Here is a 22,750-nt window from a genome sequence, read left to right as displayed (position 1 = left end):
ATGATTTATTTCCTCCGTCGGCGAGAGAGAAGCTGTCATAGACAGAAGACCCAGCGCCCGCTCGTAGGAAGCTCCCGCGAGGATGAGGACCACGGGCTGTGCGTGTTCCGTCAACACCGCTCGTGGCCCTGACGTCCTCTGGGGGCGTTAGTGTGAGGAAATGCGTCAAAACTTAATCAGGGAGCAAGGCAATGTCACTCAGGGAGAACAACCCTTTCTGTTTTAACAGCGAAGTATGCAAATGCAGGCAACCAAGGGAACAGAGCGGCTTAGCAAGATAAAATACCAAAAGTCTGGGGGAAAAGGCAATAAAGGGCAAGATGAGTAGGAAGAAGGGCTTCCTTGTGAGTACTGACCAGCCGTCAAGGGGTAAAAGCAGGAAGAAAGATTGAGGTGGGAAAGACTGGGAGCCTGGGGCTTTGTGGCTCGAAGGGGTGTGAGGAGAGGGGATTTCTAGAGGGGTCAGCAGGAAGGGGCTGCACCAGGTGACAAGGGAGGGGTGCGGCCTGGAGGCAAACCGCAGCAGAGAGGTGGGACAGGGAGCCAGCCCCCTGGGGTGGGAACACAGGAGCACTATTGAAGGTCTGGGCGGGACAGGAAACTAGAAGTCATACTAGAGGAGAGTTCAACCAAGCTGACACCAGAGGAAGACGAACTTCCACGCCCCTGCCAGCGCCTGGACTGCGAGAGGAGGAGGGGCTGTGTGGCGGTGGGGTGAGCAAGGACAGAACTGTGGCAGCCCCTGGCGTCCTCAACGGTTAGACTTGGGGCCACTGCCGGGTCCAAGAACTGCACCCACAGTCAGAACCCTCTACGACTGGGCTCTCTGTCTGCAAGCCCTCCCTTGAGGCGGGAAGTCATTCTGTTCTCCGCTGTGCTCCTGCAGCTGAGGCTTCAAGGGGACCGTAGGCACCCAGGAGGGTCTCACTAAATTCAGGTGACGCTCACAAGTGGTGCTGAGCTTGACAATACCAAATGAAAGACACAACTTCTCACGATCAACTCTAATGAGGCAAAGGCAGGGGACACCCTGACCCGCTGCCACGGCACCTTCACCGAAGGATCTATAAGCAGGCCCTAGGCACGTCCGTGGACACACACACACACAACACACTCTGACTTCCGAAGAAACCAGTTCTATAATAAAACCCAATCAATTATCACCTATCATGTAACTGAAGATATCGATGCAAAAATATGCAGACCGAATTTGTATCTTTTACTCTTGTGTGTCCCAGCTGACTGCCAATAGAAGTTCCAGACTGTAGATGCTGTACCAAGCGGGGGAAAGCTGAAGGATGGCTAGAGCTCAGAATAAACTGTCTGTCTTCAGCTAAAATAGCACAAATAGACCAACCAGTGGTAGACTGAAATTATTTACATTTTTAGGGGTATGTGGAAAAGAAAACCAGAATTTGCCCGTGGGCTGGGGTTGGGGGCTGCTTTTGTCAACAGGCCAAAAAAGAAGCAGCCCGTGTGTTTTGGGGAAAGACTGGAGACAGACGTAATTTAAGACAATTGCCTTTGACACAGCTCCTGCCTGCGCCAGTAAGCATATGCCCGTCTAGGACTGGCCATGCCAGAAAGGTCCCAGGCATGGGCCGTATTCTTGGTGGGAAGGAGCCCTGACGATTGCCCTAAAAGTTAGGGAGAGGGAGGCAGACAGAGCTGTCGTGTTGGGAGGTGACCCCGCCCCCCGACCCCAGCGCTGACCCCGAGGACCGCGTCAGTACCACGCGGAGCTTGGGAGGGTATCAGCACGGGAGGGGTCACTGCCCGTTCAAGCCCTTCTCCGAAGAGGTGACAGAAAGAGAACGGAATGGGAATGTTGTGGAAAAAAATCGGGGAAACAGCAGGGAAAGCAGATTTTTGAAAACCAAAAATGTGAACATATCCAAATCCACCCAAAAAAATCTAGTCTCATGAGAATACTACTGAGTTCTCACGCAGAGATAACAAAAATTAAAGGCAACGCTCCCCAACCAACCTCATTATGTTCTCGCCCTCGGCCCGCACCTGGTCGTGGGACCAGCCACAGAGCCCCAGGGACCTTCCAGCTCCGGCGGCTACTGCCCGCGCTGAACATCACAGATTGTTCCCCGAATGCCTGTTTTCTCCTGCATCTTAGGAGTCCCTGATTCTGCCAACCCACGCCCCTGCCATCCATTCCCGATTACACGCTCACCTCGGTCCTAACGCTGGCTTCAACTTGAGTTACAGACCACCCTGATGTGTACATCATGCTGCTTGGTGGACCAAAATTTAACCATAAAAAGCAATTATTTTAAAGATGGAGAAAGCATCACTGTATGCGGTGAAAATGTCTTTGGCGAGTATTATGATTTCTCCCTTTAGCGTTAAAGGGACAGACAGAGAAAGGGCTCAGTGATCTGCTCAGCGTTACAGTGTGAGTCGGGCAGAGCTGAGCATGTACTCAGGCCTCAGTGACTGTGTCCTCCATCCCCGTGTCTCTGTCGAGGTTCTCAAGCAGGTCCCCAGTAACCCGCCAGTCCTGGAAGGCACGTCCTCACGGACAAGTTGAGAAGGGAAACAGCAGTATTCTCACTTGTTTTACTTCTGAACTCACTCCTCCTTCCCCAGCCCCCAATCCCACCCTTTATCCCAAAGTCACCAAATCACGACAAAGGCACATTGATCTGTCTGTTCCAAAAAACCCGTGATTACACACTAAGTCCCCACCGCACGCTCACGCCAGGGAGGGAGCAAGGACCTCCGATCTCACGGTTCTCCTCTTCAAGGAATTCATGTAACCGAGGAAGAACTAGAAGCCTGAGCATGTGCTTTCAAAGAAAACATAGCTCAAACGCAAAGGACACCAGCATAAAACACCCGCTAAAGGGATGACTGCATGTCGGAGGGGCAGACTCAGAAGCCTGCGTTATGAGTCAGAAGGGCAGGCTCACAAACGGGTTATTTTGTTCAGCAGAGGTTCAACAAAAGAGGGTTGTCTGAGTTGGACCTTGAAGGATGGGAAGAATCTGGATATGCAGAGAGAGTGGGGGAGGGGAGTGGCAGAAGGAAAGGTCAGGAGAGTGAGCACGAAGCCCGCGAGGACGCTGACTGGTGAGTGGCGGTCCAAGGGCGTGGAAGGGTCCAGGGAGGCCCGGAGAGCCACAGGAAATGAGGACATCAGTGTGCACAGGGTGGGGACTCACTGATGGCTCACAGCAGGGACAGCGGGCCAAAAGCTCCCTCCTACGAAGATCACTTCGCAAGGGCTTTAAGGGCAGAAAGGAGGGGACTGGGCATACAGAGTGTGCGTGGAGGTCCCCAGAGGGGGACAGAGGGGGACCTGAGTGCAAGCCTTGGGAACCAGGAGGCGAGAAGCGTGACTGAGCAGGACAGAGCACTCTGTGTTTGATTAGATGCGTAGGAGGAGGAAGGAGCCAATGACCTCTTGAACATGGAAAACAGAAGGTTGTCTTCATCTCTCCAGCGTCGAGTTTTATTCTCCTTTTTTAAAAAACATATTTTTGGGGCACCTGCATGGCTCAGTGGGTTAAGCCTTTGCCTTCGGCTCAGGTCATGATCCCAGGGTCCTGGGATGGAGCCCCACGTCGGGCTCTCTGCTCAGTGGGGAGCCTGCTTCCCCCTCTCTCTCTGCCTGCCTCTCTGCCTACTTGTGATCTCTGTCAAATAAATAAATAAAATCTAAAAAAAACCTAAAAAACATATTTTGGGGGCATCTGGGTGGCTCAGTTGGTTAGGCCTCTGCCTTCAGCTCAGGTCATGGTCCCAGGGTCCTAGGATTGAGCCCCACATCAGGCTCCCCGCACTCCAGGGTGTGCTTTTCCCTCTCTGTCCTGCTCTCCCGCTTGTCCTCTCTCACTCTCTCTTTTGCATAAATGAATAAAATCTTTAAAGACAATAAACACATAAAAGAAAAGAACGTATTGGATGCTGTGGTAGACACCACACCAGTGCCCTCCGTTCTTGGCCTTCCACTTCCCCAGCCCAGGGGGTCTGGGCCGCCTCGGCCCTGAGGGCGCAGCACTGTGCAGGAGTAGGCAGACGGCGGTGGGCTTGCTCTGGGCCCCCCGGGCACGTTGCTGCCCCCCCCCCAGCCCCACCACCACCACGAGGCAGCTGCGGGATTGTGGGAGCCGGAAGCCCCATCGCTCTGCCAGTGAGCCACCAGATTCATGAAGGAGGCCACACACAGGGCTGGTGACCCGATGTGTCCACAAGCGTGTTGAGAGCCACAGGCCTGCCTGGACTCACGGGCAGGGGCCCGCGCCCATGGATGCGGGCCGCCCGGCTTCGCGGTGGGTAACAGCATCCTCGTGGCACTCCAAGCCTAGTACACATACGCTACCTGACGCGAGACTGCTGCGCTCGGGCCGGTCGCCTGTTCAGGGAGAACAGTCCAGGTCCCCGCTCATACCTGAGGCAGGATGGTTACACGGAATGACTGGCTGGAGTTCTCGTCTCTCAGGTAGATGGAGATTTTGGGGAAGTAAGACCAAGGTGTCTCCGAATTGGTCCAGCAAGCCAGCTGGGAGCCGGTCCAGAAACCGTCCGAGAACTCCGGAATCTGGACAGAACGAGACCGCGTGAGAAAGCAGGACACTCTGGCACATCGACAGGAAGCAGTCCCAGCTCCCCTCGCCACCTCGCCAGATGCCCGCGGCGGTAAACCGTGTCTCCCTTGGACGGCATGCCGGAGACAGCAGTCCTCTGGAAGGGGACCGGTGATGACAAATTCACGGCTGTCAGGATCGCCCAGGCACGCAGAGTACTGGCTGGTGTTGGACTCAGCAGCCAGCCCTCTGCAGCCCTGATTACTTTAATTCTCGCAAACCCCCGCGGGCAGAGTAGCAGCACCCCGCGCCCCGCGTTAGAGATGAGGAAACCAGAGCACACGGAGGCGAAGCCACCTGCCCCAGGTCTCCGTAGTGGGCAATGATGGCCCTTTAGAGGAGAAGCTGCATCCCACATGTGGCCCTCTAGACCGCTTTGGGCATCACCTCTCCTCTGAATCCCGAGCTCAGCACTCTGCCCCTGGTGCAGACTCTTGCCACTGCCCCTCTGGTGGGGGGTCCCTGCAGTCCCAGAATATCTTTCTCCTCCTCCAGACAGCAGCTCGGTCACCACCTTCCGGGAAGCCCTCCCCACCCTGCTGGTGTCCCACCATGTCGCTCTCCCCCGCGGTCCTTCTCCCTGTAACAGCTGTAATTGGACATTTATGGGTGTTACTGCTTACGCTCTCTGTCCTGCACGGTGATCTGAGTCCTTGAAGGACAGAGACATATTGTCTGCCCGCCTTGCAGTTCTAACACCTAGCCCGCAGGAGAAACTCGGGAAGTGTTTGTGGGGAAAATGAACAGCCAAGAACACAGAGCGCGCCCCTGAGCCTCCCAGCAGGCGTCGGCTGAACCTGAGGAAGAGCCATGTCACCTGCACGTGTGAGCTAGGCGCTCAGTCCGCAAGTTACCCACAAGTAACTCCCGCCAGCTCACCAGGGCGTGTTCCCCGGCGGACCTATCCTGCACCGGCTCGCAGTAAACGCGATGGGGGCGGAGCTAGGAGAGCATGGGGTGGGTGGGGCTAGGGAGAGCATGGGGTGGGAGGAGCTAGGGGCGGGGTGGAGCTAGGAGTGGACGGGATGGGGCAGGCTAGGAGAGTCCTGACCTGGAGTGAGGGGTGACTCTCAAGGGAGCGTCCCTAGGAAGCTGAAGTCAGCTAAGGGCCAGGGAGCAGCAGGGGATGAGTCTGAGGGCGGGCGGGCCGCGCACAGAAGCTGCCTCACTGCACTGACCCGATGGCAGCCGCGGAGGCGCGAGCTGTGGATAGGAAGGAGCAGGAGACCGGGACAGAGGTTATCTTGGCGGCCTTGGCGTCTTCAGCAGAGATCATCTGTCAGAGATCCGAGCTTTGGGGCCAGCCAGGTGTGATTTACAAGTCCAAAGGGGATTTACATGGGCCACAAGTTCTGGAATCTGAACTCCTGCCCAGCCAGGCCCGCCTCGAGAGTCACTATGGGCGGATGGGAAGCGATCACGTAGCACCGAGGGAGTCCCTTTCAGGAGATGCGGGGAGAAGAGAGGGGCCCAGGGCCCAGCCTGGATGGTGCCGGCAAAGCAGACACCCACGAAGAGGGTGCGGGGACGGGAAGTCCAGGAAGGAGGGTGCTGTGGGTGCGGAGAGAAAGTACGATGGTGCAGAGACTGAGCAGGGCAAGTACTGAGACAGTGGAGCGTCTCCGGGTGAGTGCTGGGGGCTCTGTGGCAGGAAGATACGTGGCAGGTGCGTGCCTGCCTGCCCAAGTCCCTCGGTCCTTCCCTCAGCCCGTCCCTCCAGACCACACAGTGGGGAGAAAACGCCCTGGGGTTTTTCATCTACTCCAGGGGCCATCCAGTCATTGTGACAGTGACTGATTTGTAACATTTTAACAGCTTGTAAAATAACATTTTATCAGTTTGTAACATGTAACATTTGTAACATAAAATGTTAATACATTTTCGCCTTTTGTAAAAGTTAAGTTGATTTGAACTATCTGTCGGAGGGCAGAATCCCTGGCCAGATGAGTCGATGAGCGTCATTCGCTGGACAGAGGATGGGCTAAGCTGGGCGTGGCTGGGCCTGCACCCGGGGCAGGGAGCCCCACGTCAGTGCCCGTGGGCAGCTCCAATTTGCAGATGAAGGATCGGGTCTGGCAACTCACCTAACGAGCCCAGCTCGGGATCGGACGGGGGGCCCCGGAGGGCATCCCCCGAGGCTACACCACGTGTCCTTGGAGGACAGTTTCGACCCTCAGATCACAGAGTTCAGAGTCAGTAGTCATCCTAAGGCAGGTGTCACCCTGCAACTGGATTTTACAGATGGGGGAGCACTGGGCCGAGCACCAGGGCGCTGCAGCTAGGAGGAGAGGGTGCCCGGGCCTCTGGCATCCACAGAACTCCATTTCAAAATACAGACCGTGCATTCCTAAAATCCCATCTGAACGAACCAGGCCAGGAGACAGAGCCCAACACTCATTGCATTTAATTCCCCAAAGCCAGGTTATTCCCTTAACCAGAAAGCAAGCCTACACCACAACAGGTGAGAAAGAGCACACCCATCTTCGGTCCAGGCACGCAGACACAGAGACTCCGTGCCCCCGTCCGTCTCCTCGTCCCCCCGTCTCCCTCCCTGCCAGCTGGCTGTGCTTTCCCTGCCCAAGACGGAGAACCTTCCCGGGTCCTCCGCTCCCTGACATGGGCTCTGGAATCAGAGGATAATTTCAGACAAGGCAAACAAATCTTGTAATCTCATTCCTTCTACCACTACCAACCATGGGCTACGACACCCTGGGGGGTGCCATTCTCTTCCCTTGTGGCTCCCACCGGGGCCGGAGGCCCTGGCTCCCCAGAGGCGGGGCCGGCCCTGTGGGGTGGTCCTCACACACCTTCAGCCCAGAATACTCAGTCTGAGGAGGCTTGTGTCAGGTCTGCGGAGGACACTCTCACTACCGAAGAAAATCAGCATATGGCTCCATATTTTAAGCACGGTCTGATTTTCAGCCAGCGTTCTGAATCGAGGGCACTAAAAACTTGCCTTGCCTTTTTTTCTGATTCAGCAGATACGGGCTAAGATAGGAGCTTTCCTCTGGCTTTTGACCACTGCTGCCCGGAAGTCCTTTCAAGCTCAGAAGGGGCCCCTGCGTTCCTTCTTTTCACGGCTCCTGTCCGTTCTCTCCGTCTGCCAGCAGCTCCGCCCACGCCAGCTCCAGACTTCTGAAGTTTGGCTCAGGACACCCAAAACCCCTTCCTCCTTCCCCCGCTCCTGCTAGAACCCATCAGCAAAGACCTGCTCAGCATTTTCCCATCATTCTTTGGATTCGGCCGGGGGAGTCGTGGGAGAGTCAGGCTGGCATTAGCACCAGCATGAAGAATTTGCACAGGAGACATGGGTTTTTGGTGACCTTGCAAGGGTGATGCTGTACAAAGAAAGGCTTAGGACAACACCCAGGGAGCGGAGAGGAACAGCCATCTCATGCTGGAACAAAGAGCACTGCCCAGTGGGACATCAGTCGCTTCTTGTCCTACAGCTCCCGTGTGCAGGGCGCGCCGTGCTCCAGCCCCCCGACAGCCCCGCGAGGAGAACGTGGAGGCTCCGAGGGCCCAAATGCCGCCCAGGCACCCCGCTAGCGAGCAGCTGAAACCAGCCTCCGTTTGGGTCCGTCCGACCCCTGAAGCCTTGTTGTTCCCACTCAGTGCCTTCGGTCTACCCTTCGGTCTCTACCCTGCTGCCTGGAACCGACTGGAAAGCTGGGGCCATCCCGGGACGCTGTCGGCCACTTCTCCAAAATTCAGGTTGTTCTTGAGCAGGATTTTAAAAATTATTATACTGGCTGATCGGCCTTTGTGTTCCGTGAATCACATTCTTTTACCGAAGAATTCACATCCCAGTACAGCCTGAATGAAGGCCAAAAAGAGTACGATTTGGGGTTCATAGGTCTTGTTTTAGAGGCCGGGAACGTATTCCTGGTTCACTATTTCCTCTAATATAGAATGTTACCAAGAGGCTTTTTTCCTTAGATTTAAAAAAGGTCACTATTATTTGAAATACTCAACAGCCCGGCACCTTCAGATCCAAATCTCCTGAGGTTAATCTGAAGAAATTCTTTGGTAGTTAAGAGTAAGACTGTGAACTTAATAAGTAATAGTTGGGGGAAAAAAAAAACAACAAAAACCAATCCCTCAGAATCCTCAGATGAAGACTATGAAGACTACCGAATACCCAGGAGGGCTGCCTCTCCCAGCACGTGGTCATGACCTGGGGCTCTCCAGGATTGATCAGAACCCTGAGGACTCACCAGAGACGTGCGGGCCACGGCCTCAACTACCGCGTTGAACACCTTCTGGGGCAGGCGCAGGAGTGTGGTGCCGCTGTCCACGATGGCCTTGTCTGCGTTATACTGGAACAGAGGCGGGTTGTTGGGGAGAGGGTGTGAGTTCCAGGCAAGGTGATTCTAGCCTGCTGTCCCTGGGGGTCCGCCACACACAACTTCCAGCAGCCGGGGGACCTCACCGGTGACTCTACTCATGGCACAGTCTTGGAACTTGGACGCTAGCCCAACATTCCCACTTCCCAGAAAAGGAAACGGAGACCAGGAAAGGGAAGGGACGTGTCCAAAATCAACAGCTCTCCCCTCACGGACAACTGCCCCATCTGGAGGTGTCCAGGCGTCCCTGTCCCTGTCCAGGAGCTCCCAAGGGCGAAGGGGGAAGACCCGTGTGTCTTTCCAGAGTCAAATGACACATCAATGACCATTTATGCAAATCCTACAAAAGCAACTATTATCCCAGAAATGGAGAAAGAAGATGGCCAGACACGCCATATCTGCATTTCGGATGGAAGCACAGCCACGTTCAGAGACAGGATCTCGCGTGTGCGCACACGGAAGTCTGCACCGCCTTGTAGCCCTCCCCTTGGAGTCGATCACTGGATTCTTTAGTGTAAGGAAGTGCCTCTGACAAGAGAGCCAGCTCTGTGGCCTTAGCGCTGGAGGCTCTCCTAGAAGGAGCGAGCACCGCTCTCTCGAGCCCGGGTGGGTTCCAGAGGCATCTGTGCCGTGGGAACCGCGGTGGCAGGGAGGCACAGAATGACACGCCCAGCCTGCAGACACTGTGGGCGCCTGCCTGCCGCAAGCTGTCCTCCTCACGATGCCATGACGGCCCCCAGGAACGCCCAGCGCGGACGGGGTGTGTACAGGGTTCCTGCAGGACCTGGCGCCCCAGCTCTGCGCGTCTGCCCCCCGTGAGGACAGTCAGGACGTGCTGCTCTACAGAGCATGACTTGTCCTGGAGGGAGAGGGGAGCAGCGGCGGAGGGTGAACAGAAGGCAAAGCGGATGGTTTCTTTTGAGTTTCATCTCGCTTCTTTGTAGCCCCTGTTTTCTCCCTTGCATGGATGAAAAACCTGCTCTTCCAACCTCTGACACACAGTCCTGGAACCATCAGGCCCAGGGGAACGGTAAAAGGGGCTCTACAGTGCTCTTCGCACACGCCCTTTTATGCTTTTTTCCCCCTATGAAGCCGAGTGACTGGAAGGAAGCAAGACTTCTAGAAGGAGGATTCATTATCATACAAAAAGGCCCTATCACTTTTAATGTATGAATCTTTGATTTATCTTGTAACGTGCCTTCTAGTTTTCTTGTTTTTTTTTTTTTTTGAAGATTTATTTCTTTATTTTCGAGAAAGAGAGAGTGTGCACGCTGGTGGCGGGGACTGGGGGAGGGGCAGAGACAGAAGAGACTCCAGGCTGACTCCCCATGGGGCACAGAGCCAACTCAGGGCTCCATCCCAGGGTTCTGAGATCATGACTCAAGTGACCGCCCCACCTAGGCGCCCCCCTACCTTCTAATTTCCTATTCCGGCCCCAGCTACAGTATTAAAAAGTGACACAAAGAGACCACAATGTGCACACCTCCCTGCAATCCAGATTCAGGCTCTGGCCTCCGATTTCCAGCTTGAGAATTTCTATCTGGTAGTACCACTCCTCCTTAATAGGGGTATACCAGATGTCTCCTTTGTACAAGCTTGGCTCAATTCCACCCAGGACCTGAGAAGGAAAACATTAACGGGTGTAAGAGAAAAAGCACGGAGGCACACTCACAGGTTACATGGAGAAGCATACAATCAGAATCCCCCTTCGCGCGCTACGACGATGTTACCAAACACAGATGATTGGAAGTTAAACAGGGAACATTTGGGGGCCCTGTATCCAAAGGTCAAACAGTCTTGTGCCCTCGTCTGTTCCGGATGCTCTGGTGGTCTCCCTTCTGTAAAGGATGGCCCTCCAATTCTAGCCTTATCATACCAAGATGTACCCCCCATCGAATGAGGCAGAACAGTGAGCTACACTGTCGGACAAGCATTCAGTTCCTCAGAAGACAGAGGAGGACTTAACAGGCTCACACGTTTGCATGGAAGGCAGACAAAGGAGCTTCCCTAATCAAAATCTGATGTTGCAAAACTATGAAACATCACCCCACATATCCTAGGCTGTCCTCTGTCCTGAAAAGGGGGGTAAGTAAGGTATTCGGATCGGGTACAGTGTAAGCAAATGAGAGCAACGGAGTGTCTGCTTCTCACAGCTGGACAACTGGGGATTGTCAGCACCTGCCCCGAGGGGCCCTTCTTGTGCACTGTCCTCGTCACCTCTCCCTTGAGACATCGGGGGGGGGCAGGGCCCATCGAGGGGACACTCAGCCTCAGTACATCCACAGAGCTGGTGGCCTTGACCTGCTCGTGTTGCACTGGAAAACTTCCTGCTGTATGTGTGTACGTGTGTACGCACTTGAGCAGAGAAAGGACATACAGGTGTCCCTCTCTCGGCATCAAATTAGGGAATCGCCAGTCTTTCCTTCAACCAGTGGACCAACCGTGGGTAAGGCCTGCCTGCCACACACCCCCAACCAGTCCTCACCCGCCCCTCTCCCACCTGCCAAAATTTTCCGAGGAAATCATTTTAAAAAGTTTTCATAGAATTGGGGGAAGCAATGAGAATCAGCTTCTGGCTGGCAGGATAATTAGAAAAGATAAAAATAATACCTAATTTTACCCATTTTTTTTAAAGGTTCTGTAAGAAGGGGAATCAAAATTCCACAGTACTGATGTATGCTTCTGTGTCTAGCATTTCCACCAGGGTGTTCACAAAACAGAAAAGCTGCCCGACTCATTTGTGATATTTTTCCCCCCTTGAGGACTAAAAGATACCCACAAGACTACCTCCGTTGGTACCAGATCCAGCCACGGGCAGCCCCGCCCCACACATCTGCATGGAGAAGACGTTGGGGATCCTTGCTTGGGCCACCAGGGAGTCGAAGAACGTCTCCAGGGAACTTGACGGCTGTAGGAGACACAAGGACAGCAGCCACGTGACTCGCGGCGGAGATGAGGACCAAGCTGAAGGTGACACCGGGCATGGGGTCCAAACCCGGTTTTCTTCGTATTTGTTTTCATGGGGAAACAACAACCGTCTGTTCAAGGGCAGTAATTCGGAAACCAGCAACAGACCTTCCTACTACGCAATGTTTTCCTGTCTGTGTGGCACTGTTGGAAAAATAAGATAGTATTTCTAAAATCGGAACGAGACAGAGAAGATCCATGCGGTCCCTGCGCAAGGCAGAGACGCAAACCTAAGACACTATTTCCAGAGCTGCTGGTACGTCGTCACATTATCGCCACGATGCCCTGCGAGGCAGGCACGCGACGTGGAGGTGGGTCACCCACGGGGCTGCTGGCTCCCATCTCAGTCTGAGCAAGGAGAGAAGCGCCTCTGGGAATGGCCTTCATGGCTTCAGAAAACGTGCTTCACACCTAGGCCACAGTCGTCTGCCACACGACAGGTGTTCAGCATGAGACCTCTCAGACCCCAGACTCTGCGGAGCTCCGGGGAGCAGGAAAGCAGCAGGAAAGGACAGTCCTGTGTCCCTGAGCTTGAAAAGCCCCAGATTCCCAGCCACCATAGTTCAGTGGACCTAAGTGGCCTACGCCTTCCTTCCACAGAGCCAGCACACACTCGGGGCGCCCCACATCTCCAGGACTCAGTGTGCGAACAGCTCTGCACCGGGGGGGGGGGGGGGTGGGCCTCCAGGGCTGCTGGTCCCGAGGACCAGTCAGGGACCTGCACGTAGACTTTGGGTTTGACAACCGGGCATACGGATCACTCGGAGATGTTGGTTCCTGATGGAAATTTACTTGTAGTGGCCCAGTTGCCGGGCAGATCCGGGCCATCAGCAGTCAACATCGGGACTATCATTTACTGCCTGCTAGAATGAAAACTGTAATTCTGGGGGGAGCCTGGGCGCAGCCCATTAGCAAGTACAAAGCTTCTCATTTATTTAACTCAGTTGCGTCTGGCCTCCTCCTCCGGCTTCTGTGGCCTCTCTGGCAGGACTGGGCACAATATTCTCACCAACGTGTGCGTTGGCGTCTCGGGGGATGACGGACACGGAGTGGGCTGGGCATGGTGCTGACCCGGGCTCCGTCCTCCCCGCCACCCGCGTGGGAGGCAGCCAAGGCAACACTGCCTGGGACTGAATTCTGGCTTCGCCACCTGCTCCCCGTGTGACCGGTTCCTTTGTTTCTTTATCTGTGAAATGGGGAAACAGTAGCCTCCTGGAGCAGCTCCTGGGGCTTCGATGGGCCAATACACACAAAAGCCTTGGAACAGTGCCTGGCCCGCAGTAAGGGATCTATTAGGATTCTGCCCAGTCATTCCTCAGGCTCCCTCTGGAGGTTTGCAAACATACAGGTACCAGGGTCAACCCGAGAGAGCCCAGCTCGTGGGCGTGCCCTTGGATGCAGGCATCCGTGGTGTGAGACCCCAGAGGGCAGGGTCTGAGGCACGGCCTCGGTGGGAATCCTTAGTGGGAAGCATCGTGACTGACTGGGGTCGCCGCGTGCCGTGGCCTCCACTGAGGGCTCGGCCAACCTATTTCAGCAGCAGCTCTGGCCCACCAAGCCACACTTCTAGCCACGCACCACGTCCTACCCATCCCGTGACCATCTCCTCGAACCTGGGACAGGAAGCCAGTTGCCGTCATCTCAGAATTCCATACACGAGAAGGTCGTGTGGCAAGCCTGGCCACCCCTGGAGACCTAGAAGTCATTACTTGCAAGGAAGCTTATTTCCAGTACTTTCCGCTGCACCCAAGTCAGCTTTATTCTGCCGTCCGCCCGGGAAGCAGCATGAAACCAACCATGCTCATACCTTTCCCTGTCTGAGCCAGGTAACAAGGCACGTTTTGTCCTCAGTCACGCTGTCTATGAACTTGTACTGAGGAATGTATGTTATTAAGAGTCTACACAGTTCATACTAAGCTCACCCTATGGTACTGAGAAAAAAGGGGCTCTAGAGCCCCCCAGACTCTGGGCGAGGAGGGTACACCTCTCCGACCCTCAGTCTGCACATCCCTAAAATGGGAGATCGTGGCCACCTAAGGAGATCACCAGAACCCAGGGAACCAAATCCTGGGATGTCCTCAGCCCTCCTGCCTCATAGGTCTCTCACTCCTTAAGAGTCCCAGGCTCGGGGTCGCCTGGGTGGCTCAGCTAGTTAAGCCACTGCCCTTGGCTCAGGTCATGATCCCAGAGTCATGGGATCGAGTCCTGAATCGGGCTCCCAGCTCTGCGGGGAGTCTGTTTCTCCCTTTGACCTTCTCCCCCCTCATACTCTCTCTCACTCTCAAATAAATAAATGAAATCTTAAGGAAAAAAAAAAAAGAAAAGAAAAGAATTCCAGGCTCAGGAACTCCCCTGCCTGCCGCCCCCTCCCCGCCTCACCCCTCCGTGCCCCATTACTAGTGAGCTGGGGGCGGGATGAACATCCCTGTGGGAGAGAAAACAGGCTTTCCCTCGAGCATCTTCACGGACCACAACAGGCTCCGCAGCCCCTCCAACCTGCTTCTGCGCGTTCCACACTTCTCTGGCTGCAAGTTGAGCACTGACCAATTAGAGGGCAAGATGCGGGGCCCAGGACGGCCAGGAGGGGTGACCGCCTTCTGCTCTGCTCCAGGACGTGCCCTGGTATTTCATCTGCTCGACCCGGTTCCCCTCTTGGGGGGAGACTCCCCAGCCTGCCTCCCCACCAGGCACCCTTTGGGCCGGCCGAGTCCAAAAGTTTGCAGATCCTGTCTCTCCCATTTTGTGCAAGTTCCGATGCGGATGAGAGCACGGCTGCACACGTTCCCCTCGGGGCCGCCTGGGCCACTGGCCTGCGGTCTCCGTTGGCCCCTCTAGGGACCTCTGCACCCACGGGGAAGCAGCACGATGCTCTACCCCTGGTGGGGTGTCTCCCCGGCCGAGATTCCAGGGCCAGCCACGGGCTCCACCGTCCTCGTGAGAATGTATGAATCTAATAACTGTGTTTTCTTTTAATCCTCCCCCCAGAAAAATGTGTCGACGCCAAAATTCAAGTGACTTGGATTCTGTTCACACTTTTAAGCTACAGAAGTAAAATAAGCAAAAACAAAGACAAATGAAACTGATGCTATGGGTATATCGTGGCAGGAAGGTTCAAAGGATCGCACCTTTTACCTTAAAGTTTAAAGATGCCTAGAGACATAATTAACTGGGTGACCACGGCTGGTCTCCACCGCGTGACTCTCAGCGACCAGCCGTCGTCTCCAGCAGCTGGGAACGCCTCCGCACCCCCACCCCCCCAACCACCCACCCGACTCATCCAGCTTTGATCCTACTTCAACCCCCAGACTGGCCTTACCTTGGCCAGAGCAGCATAGGCGAGTCCCAGGATCCCGTTCCACTTGATCCCAGGCAGAAAGAAATTCTCGGACTCAAAGATAGTGGCGATGTTGACGAGGAACGAGCTATTGAAGCCTTTCGGGATGGTGACCACGTCCTCTCCAACAAAGCCTGTCCAGCTTCCCTGCGTGTACTTCACCGTGACATCGAAGGCCTTGGAGCGGTAAGTGCTCGACCTGGAGAAGGAAGAGACAAGGCCCCAAGCTGGATCCGCGCGCCGCGTTCGGACAAGGCGGCGGGGCACGATGGCCGAGACCGCTCCCCTGAGCACAGGAAAGCGACCGCACGCAATTCTTCGTCATTAACGGAGATTCTGTGGACAAAGTGAGCAGTTCCACTAGACAGCCGCACTCACATCTGGGTCGTGTTCCCGTGCCAAGGGTGCGGGCGGCTCTGGGGTCGACACATAGCCCCAAGTTTAACATTTACCCAAGGGGGGCCCATAACTTACTTAACCACATCTGCCTTGGAAGGCGCGGCCCAAACTGGGCACCCGCCTGGCCCCCTGGCTTTGCAGAGGCCCCTCACTGCCGCTCTATGACACAGGGAGGGACCCTGGGTCCAGAATCACACCCACAGCCAATGTGACAAATATACGCCTTCCCCCTCAGGGCCCACATTTCCTCCTGATGTCACAGCCTCCTTCTCCAGGCTGTCCCCAGGACCACACTCCTCCCAAAATATGGGGGAGGGGTGCAGCTAGTGGCCTGTAGGGACACGAATCCCTGCGACATCGTCTGCGGTCCTACATGCACACATGGCCCTATGGGTAAGAGCTGCTTAAACAGAGACACGTGAAGGAGACCAGAGCACGGGCAGGGCAGATGAGAATTCTGCCCTCGGGCTTTCAGACACAGACAGTAAACAAACAAATACATGAAATTCCATTCTAGGCAGTGGCAACGTGGAAGGACTCCCCAGGGAATAAAGTAGGGTGCGGGTCAGGGCATTAACTTGGCGGTCACCCAGGCCTCTCCAGTGCGGCCACCTCTGTGGGAGACCCGCGTGAAGACGATGAGCCCCGTGGGAAGGACGGCAGGTGTCAAGGCCCTGGGGTGTCTAAACCTGAAGGTAATTCCTACACCCATCTGAGTTTGAAAACTGACCCAGAGAATGTCTCTAGGCAAATATCGGAGCGTTCCAACCACACTCACTCTAGGAAAACTGCCAAATTCCCAGAGAGATATCAGTTCACCAAGCAAATCACTCGTCCTGTGCTACCATTTGCCTGAGGTTTTCATTCACTGTTTTCACACTGAGCCTTTGAACGCCAAGTCTGTGTTGTAGGACTGTTCCAACCAGTGCAGTCTTGCCTGGGGTCCAGAGGCAGTTAAGTCAGAGATGGTCTGACCTCTTGGGGTCAGACCTCTTGGGGGGCACATCTCTCAAGCTTTAAATATGTTAACAGTCTTTTGTTCAGTAACGGCCCTTCTGAGCGTCTGATCCTAAGGAAATACCCAGAGATACAAGAAGGAGATTCAGGGACAAAGACAGTCATTATGTTTTAAAACAGCGAACAGCTGGGAACAACCTAAATGCCCAGCACAAAGGGAACCATTCAGTAAAAGTATAGTGCCCCTCAATGATGGAATATTATGTAGCAGCAAAGAATGCTATTTACAAAGCCATTTTCAAGGACGCAGAAATAAGGGGAAAGAACTCTCGGTGGTTCCCTCTGGGGGGTGGGATTTGGGAGGGAGACTCCCCTTGTGATCAGGCCCATCTAGAATTTCTGCACACAGCTTTTATAATCAGGGGGAAAAAGTGATTCTTGGGGGCCTGGGTGACTCAGTCAGGTAAGCATCTGCCTTCGGCTCAGGTCATGATCTCAGGGTCCTGGAATTGAGCCCCACATTGGGCCCCCTGCTCAGCAGGGAGTCTATGTCTCCCTCTCCCTCTACCCCTCCCCATGCTTGTGAACTCTTGTCTGTCAAATAAATAAATAACGTTTTTAAAAAATAAATTAAAAAATTAAAAGAAAAAAGCAAATAAGTGATTCTTCCAACGTCTGGCACACACATTTTGGAGACATTTGATTTATGTGAACTTCATAATGGGATACAAAATAGGAAGACTGATTAATTTTAGTATTTACTGCCTTAGTTCACTCTGCCACAATCTTAAAGGGACAGCAGCATCTGGGGGAAACCTCGCATGCGTGTGCCTCCTGGCAAGGGCAGACACAGACAGACTGTGGCAGGGGACAGGTCTGGGCACATGGAACGCTGGGGACCTGCCCATCAGAGGTCCCACAGGCAGGGCCGTCAGGTGACGGAAACAGGAGACCGGAGGGTCACTGTCATCCCATGCTGACAGCCAGCACCAAGTCAAATGTATCTGGTGCGAGACAGGGGCTATCAGCGTTTATGGTGAACAGCAATGAGAATCCTGAGTTTGGACTATCTGGGGTCATTCCTCGTGTGTACAAATACACCACTGCTCACAGAAAAGGCTATTCTCAAACGGGCGGAGAAAAGGATCTGGCCCAGGGTCGGCACGCTTTTTCCGTCAAGGGCTGAGGAAACAAGTTCCACCTTCTGTGGGTCCCATGATCTCTGTTACGCCTCCCCAGCCCCGCAAGTGTAATGCGGACGCAGCCACTGACGATACTGACTGAATGCACGCTGCTGGATTCTAATAAAGTTTTATTAACAGAAGGAGCAGGCTGGAGGTGGCCGGAGGGCCCTCGTTTGCCAACTCCTGACTGCAGAAATTAGTTCTCTCCCCGATACAGCCTAAAGTGCTGTGACTTCCTTGGGAGAAGCTGTTTTATTTTTACTCTGCCCAGACTACCGAACACTCATTAGAACCTGCTAATGTCTAAGCGCCCGAAGCAGCCTCGTGGGTGTAGACGGCGTGGTTCCTACACTACCCCGACCAGCTTGCTTATCCCCTCACGGAGGGAGCCCTCTGGACCCTCTGATGCCACTCGCAAAGACGAGGGGCCCTTGATGTTACACGGCTCGGGTTCGACCACCAGCCCCACTGCTCAGCTGTGTGATCCAGCCCGGGTTACTTAAACCTCTCTGTGCCTGTATGGCGTCAACGGGAAAAGGAGACCGTGCGGAACGACATCCCGTGGGGTTAATTCTGAAGACCAAGAGAGCGAACTCTGGAAAGCACTTAGAACAAACCCTGGGACAGAGCAGGTGCACAAGAAAAACAGCTGGTACCATTATAGTTATCTGAACACTCGCTGTCTTACTCCGTCTGTGAGCGACTACTAGAAAGTGCAAGAAGTTTTTTTCCCGGGGTGCCTGGGTGGCTCAGTCGGTTGAGCGTCCGCCTCATGCTTTCGGTTCAGGTCGTGGTCTCAGGGTCGTGGGATGGAGCCCTGAGCGGGGCCCCGCGCTCCACAGGGAGTCTGCTTGGCATCCTCTCTCCCTTCCTGCCCCTCCCCCCGTTCACATATGTGCGCTCTCTCCAAAAAATAAATAAATAAATAAATAAATAAATCTTTTTAAAAAATGTTAACTCCCTGAAAATGCTCCTACAGCGTTACTCGTACTGAATACCAGAAACAGTCTCATCTGGAAATCCGATCGTCCCCACGGGAAGGAGCTAGTCTGTTGTGTACAACTTGGTTAAGGTGGTGAGGGGCCGTCAGGGAGGAGAGCCATGGGGGCGGGGGCCTCCCCGTTTCTAAAGGCAGAGTTCTCCGGCCTTCCAGAGCAGCGCCGTCCAACAGAACCGGCTGCCCTGATGGAAATATCCCGTATCCGATGCCGGCCAGTATGGTAACCGGGGGCGTCCTGAGCACTAAATACGACGATACAGGGACTGGAGACGTAGGCTTATTCCATCTAGTGTTCGGTAACTGAAATACCCATTTGGTAGCGGCCACCCTGGTAGAAAGCGTAGCTCTAGATAAGGCGAGAGAAAAAGTAAGCGCATCCTCTCTGAGCCCCTTAACTAAGCCTCCAAGGGCAAAAACCCCTGTGATGAATCGTGAGTAAATCTGAGGGCTATGGATGTAGAGCTTCCCGCATTGAATGGGGAAAAAAAAAGTATTCCCCCATCTTCACGACTCTAACATCCCATTTGTTGGCACTAAAATGCTTTGGCTCACAGTCGCTCTGCACATTAATTACTATCTTGAAGGAACCCCGGACCGGCTCATCCTGCAGCTTCCGTTTTGGGTTCTCAGGAACAACATCAGTCAGGGATGCAGGTAGCCAGGACGAAGTCCACTCAGCAACAAAATCACTTTGAACCAAGTTCAGAAGGCATTCGGCCTCCGGTAAGTGTTAAGGATACACAGGACGGAAAGGGGAAATCAATGAACAGGGGAGGAAAGAGCCAGAGACATTTTATTTTAAAAGGAACCCGTGACTGTTTTCGGAGGACGTGAAAAGAACAGGTGGGAGGGCAAAACTGAGAGTCCTGGGGTCTGCTCCCCCACCCAGGGGATGAGGAGAAGAGCACACCCGGGGCTCTTCTGCATTTGGGGGGCAGGTTGGAACCTAACTTCAGGGTTGGCCCCTTCTCTGCTAAGGTTCTGGAAGTGACCAGACCAGAGTGGATGGGGCCACTGATGGCCCAGTGGCGACTCAACCAGCCTGCCCAGCCTGGAGAGTCGCCATCATGCCCAACAATGACCAACGCTCGTGGGCGCCAGCAGTCCCCTCCGGGACAAGCAAACAAACGCGGGCTTGAGGAACAAGACATCAGGCACAAACCATCAGGCACAAATACGGCCCATCGGCCCATCGGCCCAAGGAGAGACGCGCCCAGCTCGGCCCCCTTAAGGAGGCTACCTGGTAATTCCCTAACATCCTACCACCACTCACAAGCAACATTTGAGGAAACTAACTGCCCCCTCGCCACGACTACTCTGTGTGTCTTGACCCCAGATGGGAGCATTTTTTCCGAGAGTCTAACAGAAGGTCGGGGGAGGAGTATACCGGATCTTTAATCAAGCCAACTGGCCGGAGGCTGTTTTATTGGCTAAAAAAGAAGGACATCTAAAGAAATATACAATCTTCTTTTTGCCATGAAGAAATTCACTGGAACATTCACCACCATGAAAAGAGGGCCTCCGATGGGAAGAAGCCACACAAAGGATTAGTGGTAGCCTGGCGGCTCATTCCGGAAATCAAAGAGGTCTCGTCAAAGAGCCCCATGCCAAATCTCCAATTACTGGGAAATGTTTCAGGAAGCATTAAAACCCGAATATCCAAAGACTGGAGGACTGGAATCCGAGGCTGACAAACCCAACCAGAAACCTTATTATAACTCAGGGAGATCAGAGGGACAAGCAAACACAGAAGCATCACAGGGCAGGGAGCTGCGTCTCAGAAAAGAACCCTTTGTCGGAAACAGAGGTGGGAAGCGAAAACGTTCTCTTGGCTTCCATTAACTATGACGGTGGAAAGCATACACCTTACACCAACCGGAAAGACAGCTGGAAGCCATACGCAAATCAGTAATGCATCATTTTACAGAAAATGTTCCTATCTTCACAATATTAAATCCATGTTTGGGCACCCCAGGGGCTCAGTCAGTGAAGCGTCTGCCTTGGGCTCAGGTCATGATGCCAGGGTCCTGGGACTGAGTCCCAAGTCAGGCTCCCTGATCGGCGAAAGTCTACTTCTCTCTTTCCCTCTGCCTCTCCCCCTGCTCATGCACACAAACTCTCTCTCAAATAAATAATCTTTTTATCTGCACAGGTACCTAACTTGCAAAGCACCCCCTCTTCAGAGGGACGTGGCTGATGGGACAGAACTTGCCATGAACTCAGCAATGCGACGCTTCCCATCTGATTCGGCTAAGAAACCTGACAAGCCTGTGGTAAGAACAGTTCTCTTAAAAGGAAGGCCAGGGGTCCAAAATGTGGGTGGCGTCTTACCGGTCCTAAAGACCTTTCAGCAACACCTGGGAACAAAGAAGTTGGGGTGACGTCCAGGTGACAGAGCCTGGGGCTCCCCCCTGCCCGCTGGTCGGTTCTCTTATTTCTCTATTTGCTCATACACGGGCACCCAAGAGAACCCTGAGTGCTCAGAAAGCTGGCAGGGAGCCCTCAGCTCTCTTGCAGAATTAGAAGGAAGGCAGGCTTCACCATTGTGGGAGTCACAGACGGTCCCATGAGTTTTCACATTAAACCAGGCTCCATGTTTAAGGATGAATAACAGGAACAACTGCCACCTGACCACAAACCTGGCCAGCAAGGTGAGCAGGTACGTTAGAAAGACGTGTCCTGGGGCATCTGGGTGACGCAGTCGGTTGGGCATCCGACTCTTGATTTTGGCTCAGGCCATAATCTCAGGGTCCTGGGATCGAGCCTTGCATCAGGCTCCCTGCTCAGTCAGTGGGGAGTCAAAAAAAAAAACCTGTCCTACTGAAGCCTGAAAGAGAACCATTGTTCAACCAAACCATGAACAGAGCAGGAGATAAATAAGACACCGGGAGCCTACATTCCCTCAAATACCGTACATATTCACTGGCATCGTACATGGCATTTATAATGCTATGACTCACCCTCAAATGCTTCAGTAACTGCATCTGCACAGCAAGTGGGTGATTGGCTTGCAAAGTGCTGTTGGGCCCTTCTCAACCCCTGGCTGAGGGTGTATGCCAAGGAAACACTGCTTACACGCTGGGAAGGAAATACGCATCCCCTGGGTAAACCCACACACTTGAATCGAACACGACTGTACACTTCTCCCCAGCTTTGACTTCGCTCTGTCTCATGTGTCTGCAGATCCGCGATAAAAGGCAGAACTACAAGCAAAAGCCACTAAAATTACAGCCAAGCTCCAAGTGTGTGTGTTCTGAGCCCCACGGTAGGTGTGGGGACACTGGGGACATGTGGGGACCATCACCCTACAATGGAAGAGACGGAGGGAGGGCTAGGACTGCTTTGCCACCAAAGTAACAATTTTTACATACTTTGAACACACACTGCATTTTCCAGAAATGCAACTAAATTGGGGGAAGGTGGTACGCTTGGGGGGAAACTTTACCAAGATCCTTCATCTATTTGGAAAATCTTGTCCCCAACCCAAGTGGCTCTGGGGGGTCTGAGTCTACTTTGATCCCCTTGTATCAGTCTCCACCAGGTGCTGCAAGGTCCTGGGGACACTCACCGATCCCCCACTATTGACCCAGAGCGTGTACGTATCACGGTACTGACTACCGTTCTCTTCGTTCTCCCCAGCACAACAGCAGGGCATCTAGACTTAGGTACGAGGCAAGTGGTATGTATGACCTTCGCTTTTCGTTCAGGGCATTACAGAGTACTGGCTCTAAAAACAGCGTTCCGGGGCTGACGGTCTGAGAACTGCCGAGCTGGAAGCTGGAACTTGGAGAAGCTTCCTGGCCTCCTGGACCTCCCGTGCTACACAAGTAAAATCAAAGTCAGGACCAACTCGAAGTTCTGCTCCATTACGGAGCAGTCCAGAGTGAATGGCTTGGGGATGGGGGCGCTGTTGGGGGTAGAGGATATGGGCGGACCACCCATCAGAACGGGGAGGGGCAGAG

The 22,750-nt window shown here is 54.0% G+C and overlaps 1 protein-coding gene across 3 annotated transcripts in view; it reads right to left on the bottom strand.

The window, feature by feature from the left end:
• The window catches only part of BACE2 (beta-secretase 2), an 85,126-nt gene that overhangs the window by 24,077 nt on the left and 38,299 nt on the right, over positions 1-22,750 (bottom strand). For all 3 annotated transcript variants that reach the window (XR_006817986.1, XR_006817985.1, XM_046001737.1), the window contains exons 3-7: positions 15,231-15,447; positions 11,727-11,855; positions 10,431-10,565; positions 8,819-8,920; positions 4,406-4,555 (exon numbers count right to left, since the gene is read on the bottom strand). Coding sequence is in view for 1 of the 3 variants with exons in the window: in XM_046001737.1 (XP_045857693.1) it covers positions 4,406-4,555; positions 8,819-8,920; positions 10,431-10,565; positions 11,727-11,855; positions 15,231-15,447 (733 nt within the window). In the remaining 2 variants the exon portion in view is untranslated. The remainder of the gene's footprint in view (positions 1-4,405; positions 4,556-8,818; positions 8,921-10,430; positions 10,566-11,726; positions 11,856-15,230; positions 15,448-22,750) is intronic.

This window comes from Meles meles, chromosome 4 (assembly GCF_922984935.1).
Source record: "Meles meles chromosome 4, mMelMel3.1 paternal haplotype, whole genome shotgun sequence".
NCBI lineage: Eukaryota > Metazoa > Chordata > Mammalia > Carnivora > Mustelidae > Meles > Meles meles.
The sequence above is the reverse complement of the archived record's forward strand: the minus strand, read 5'-3'. Positions and strand labels throughout refer to the sequence as shown.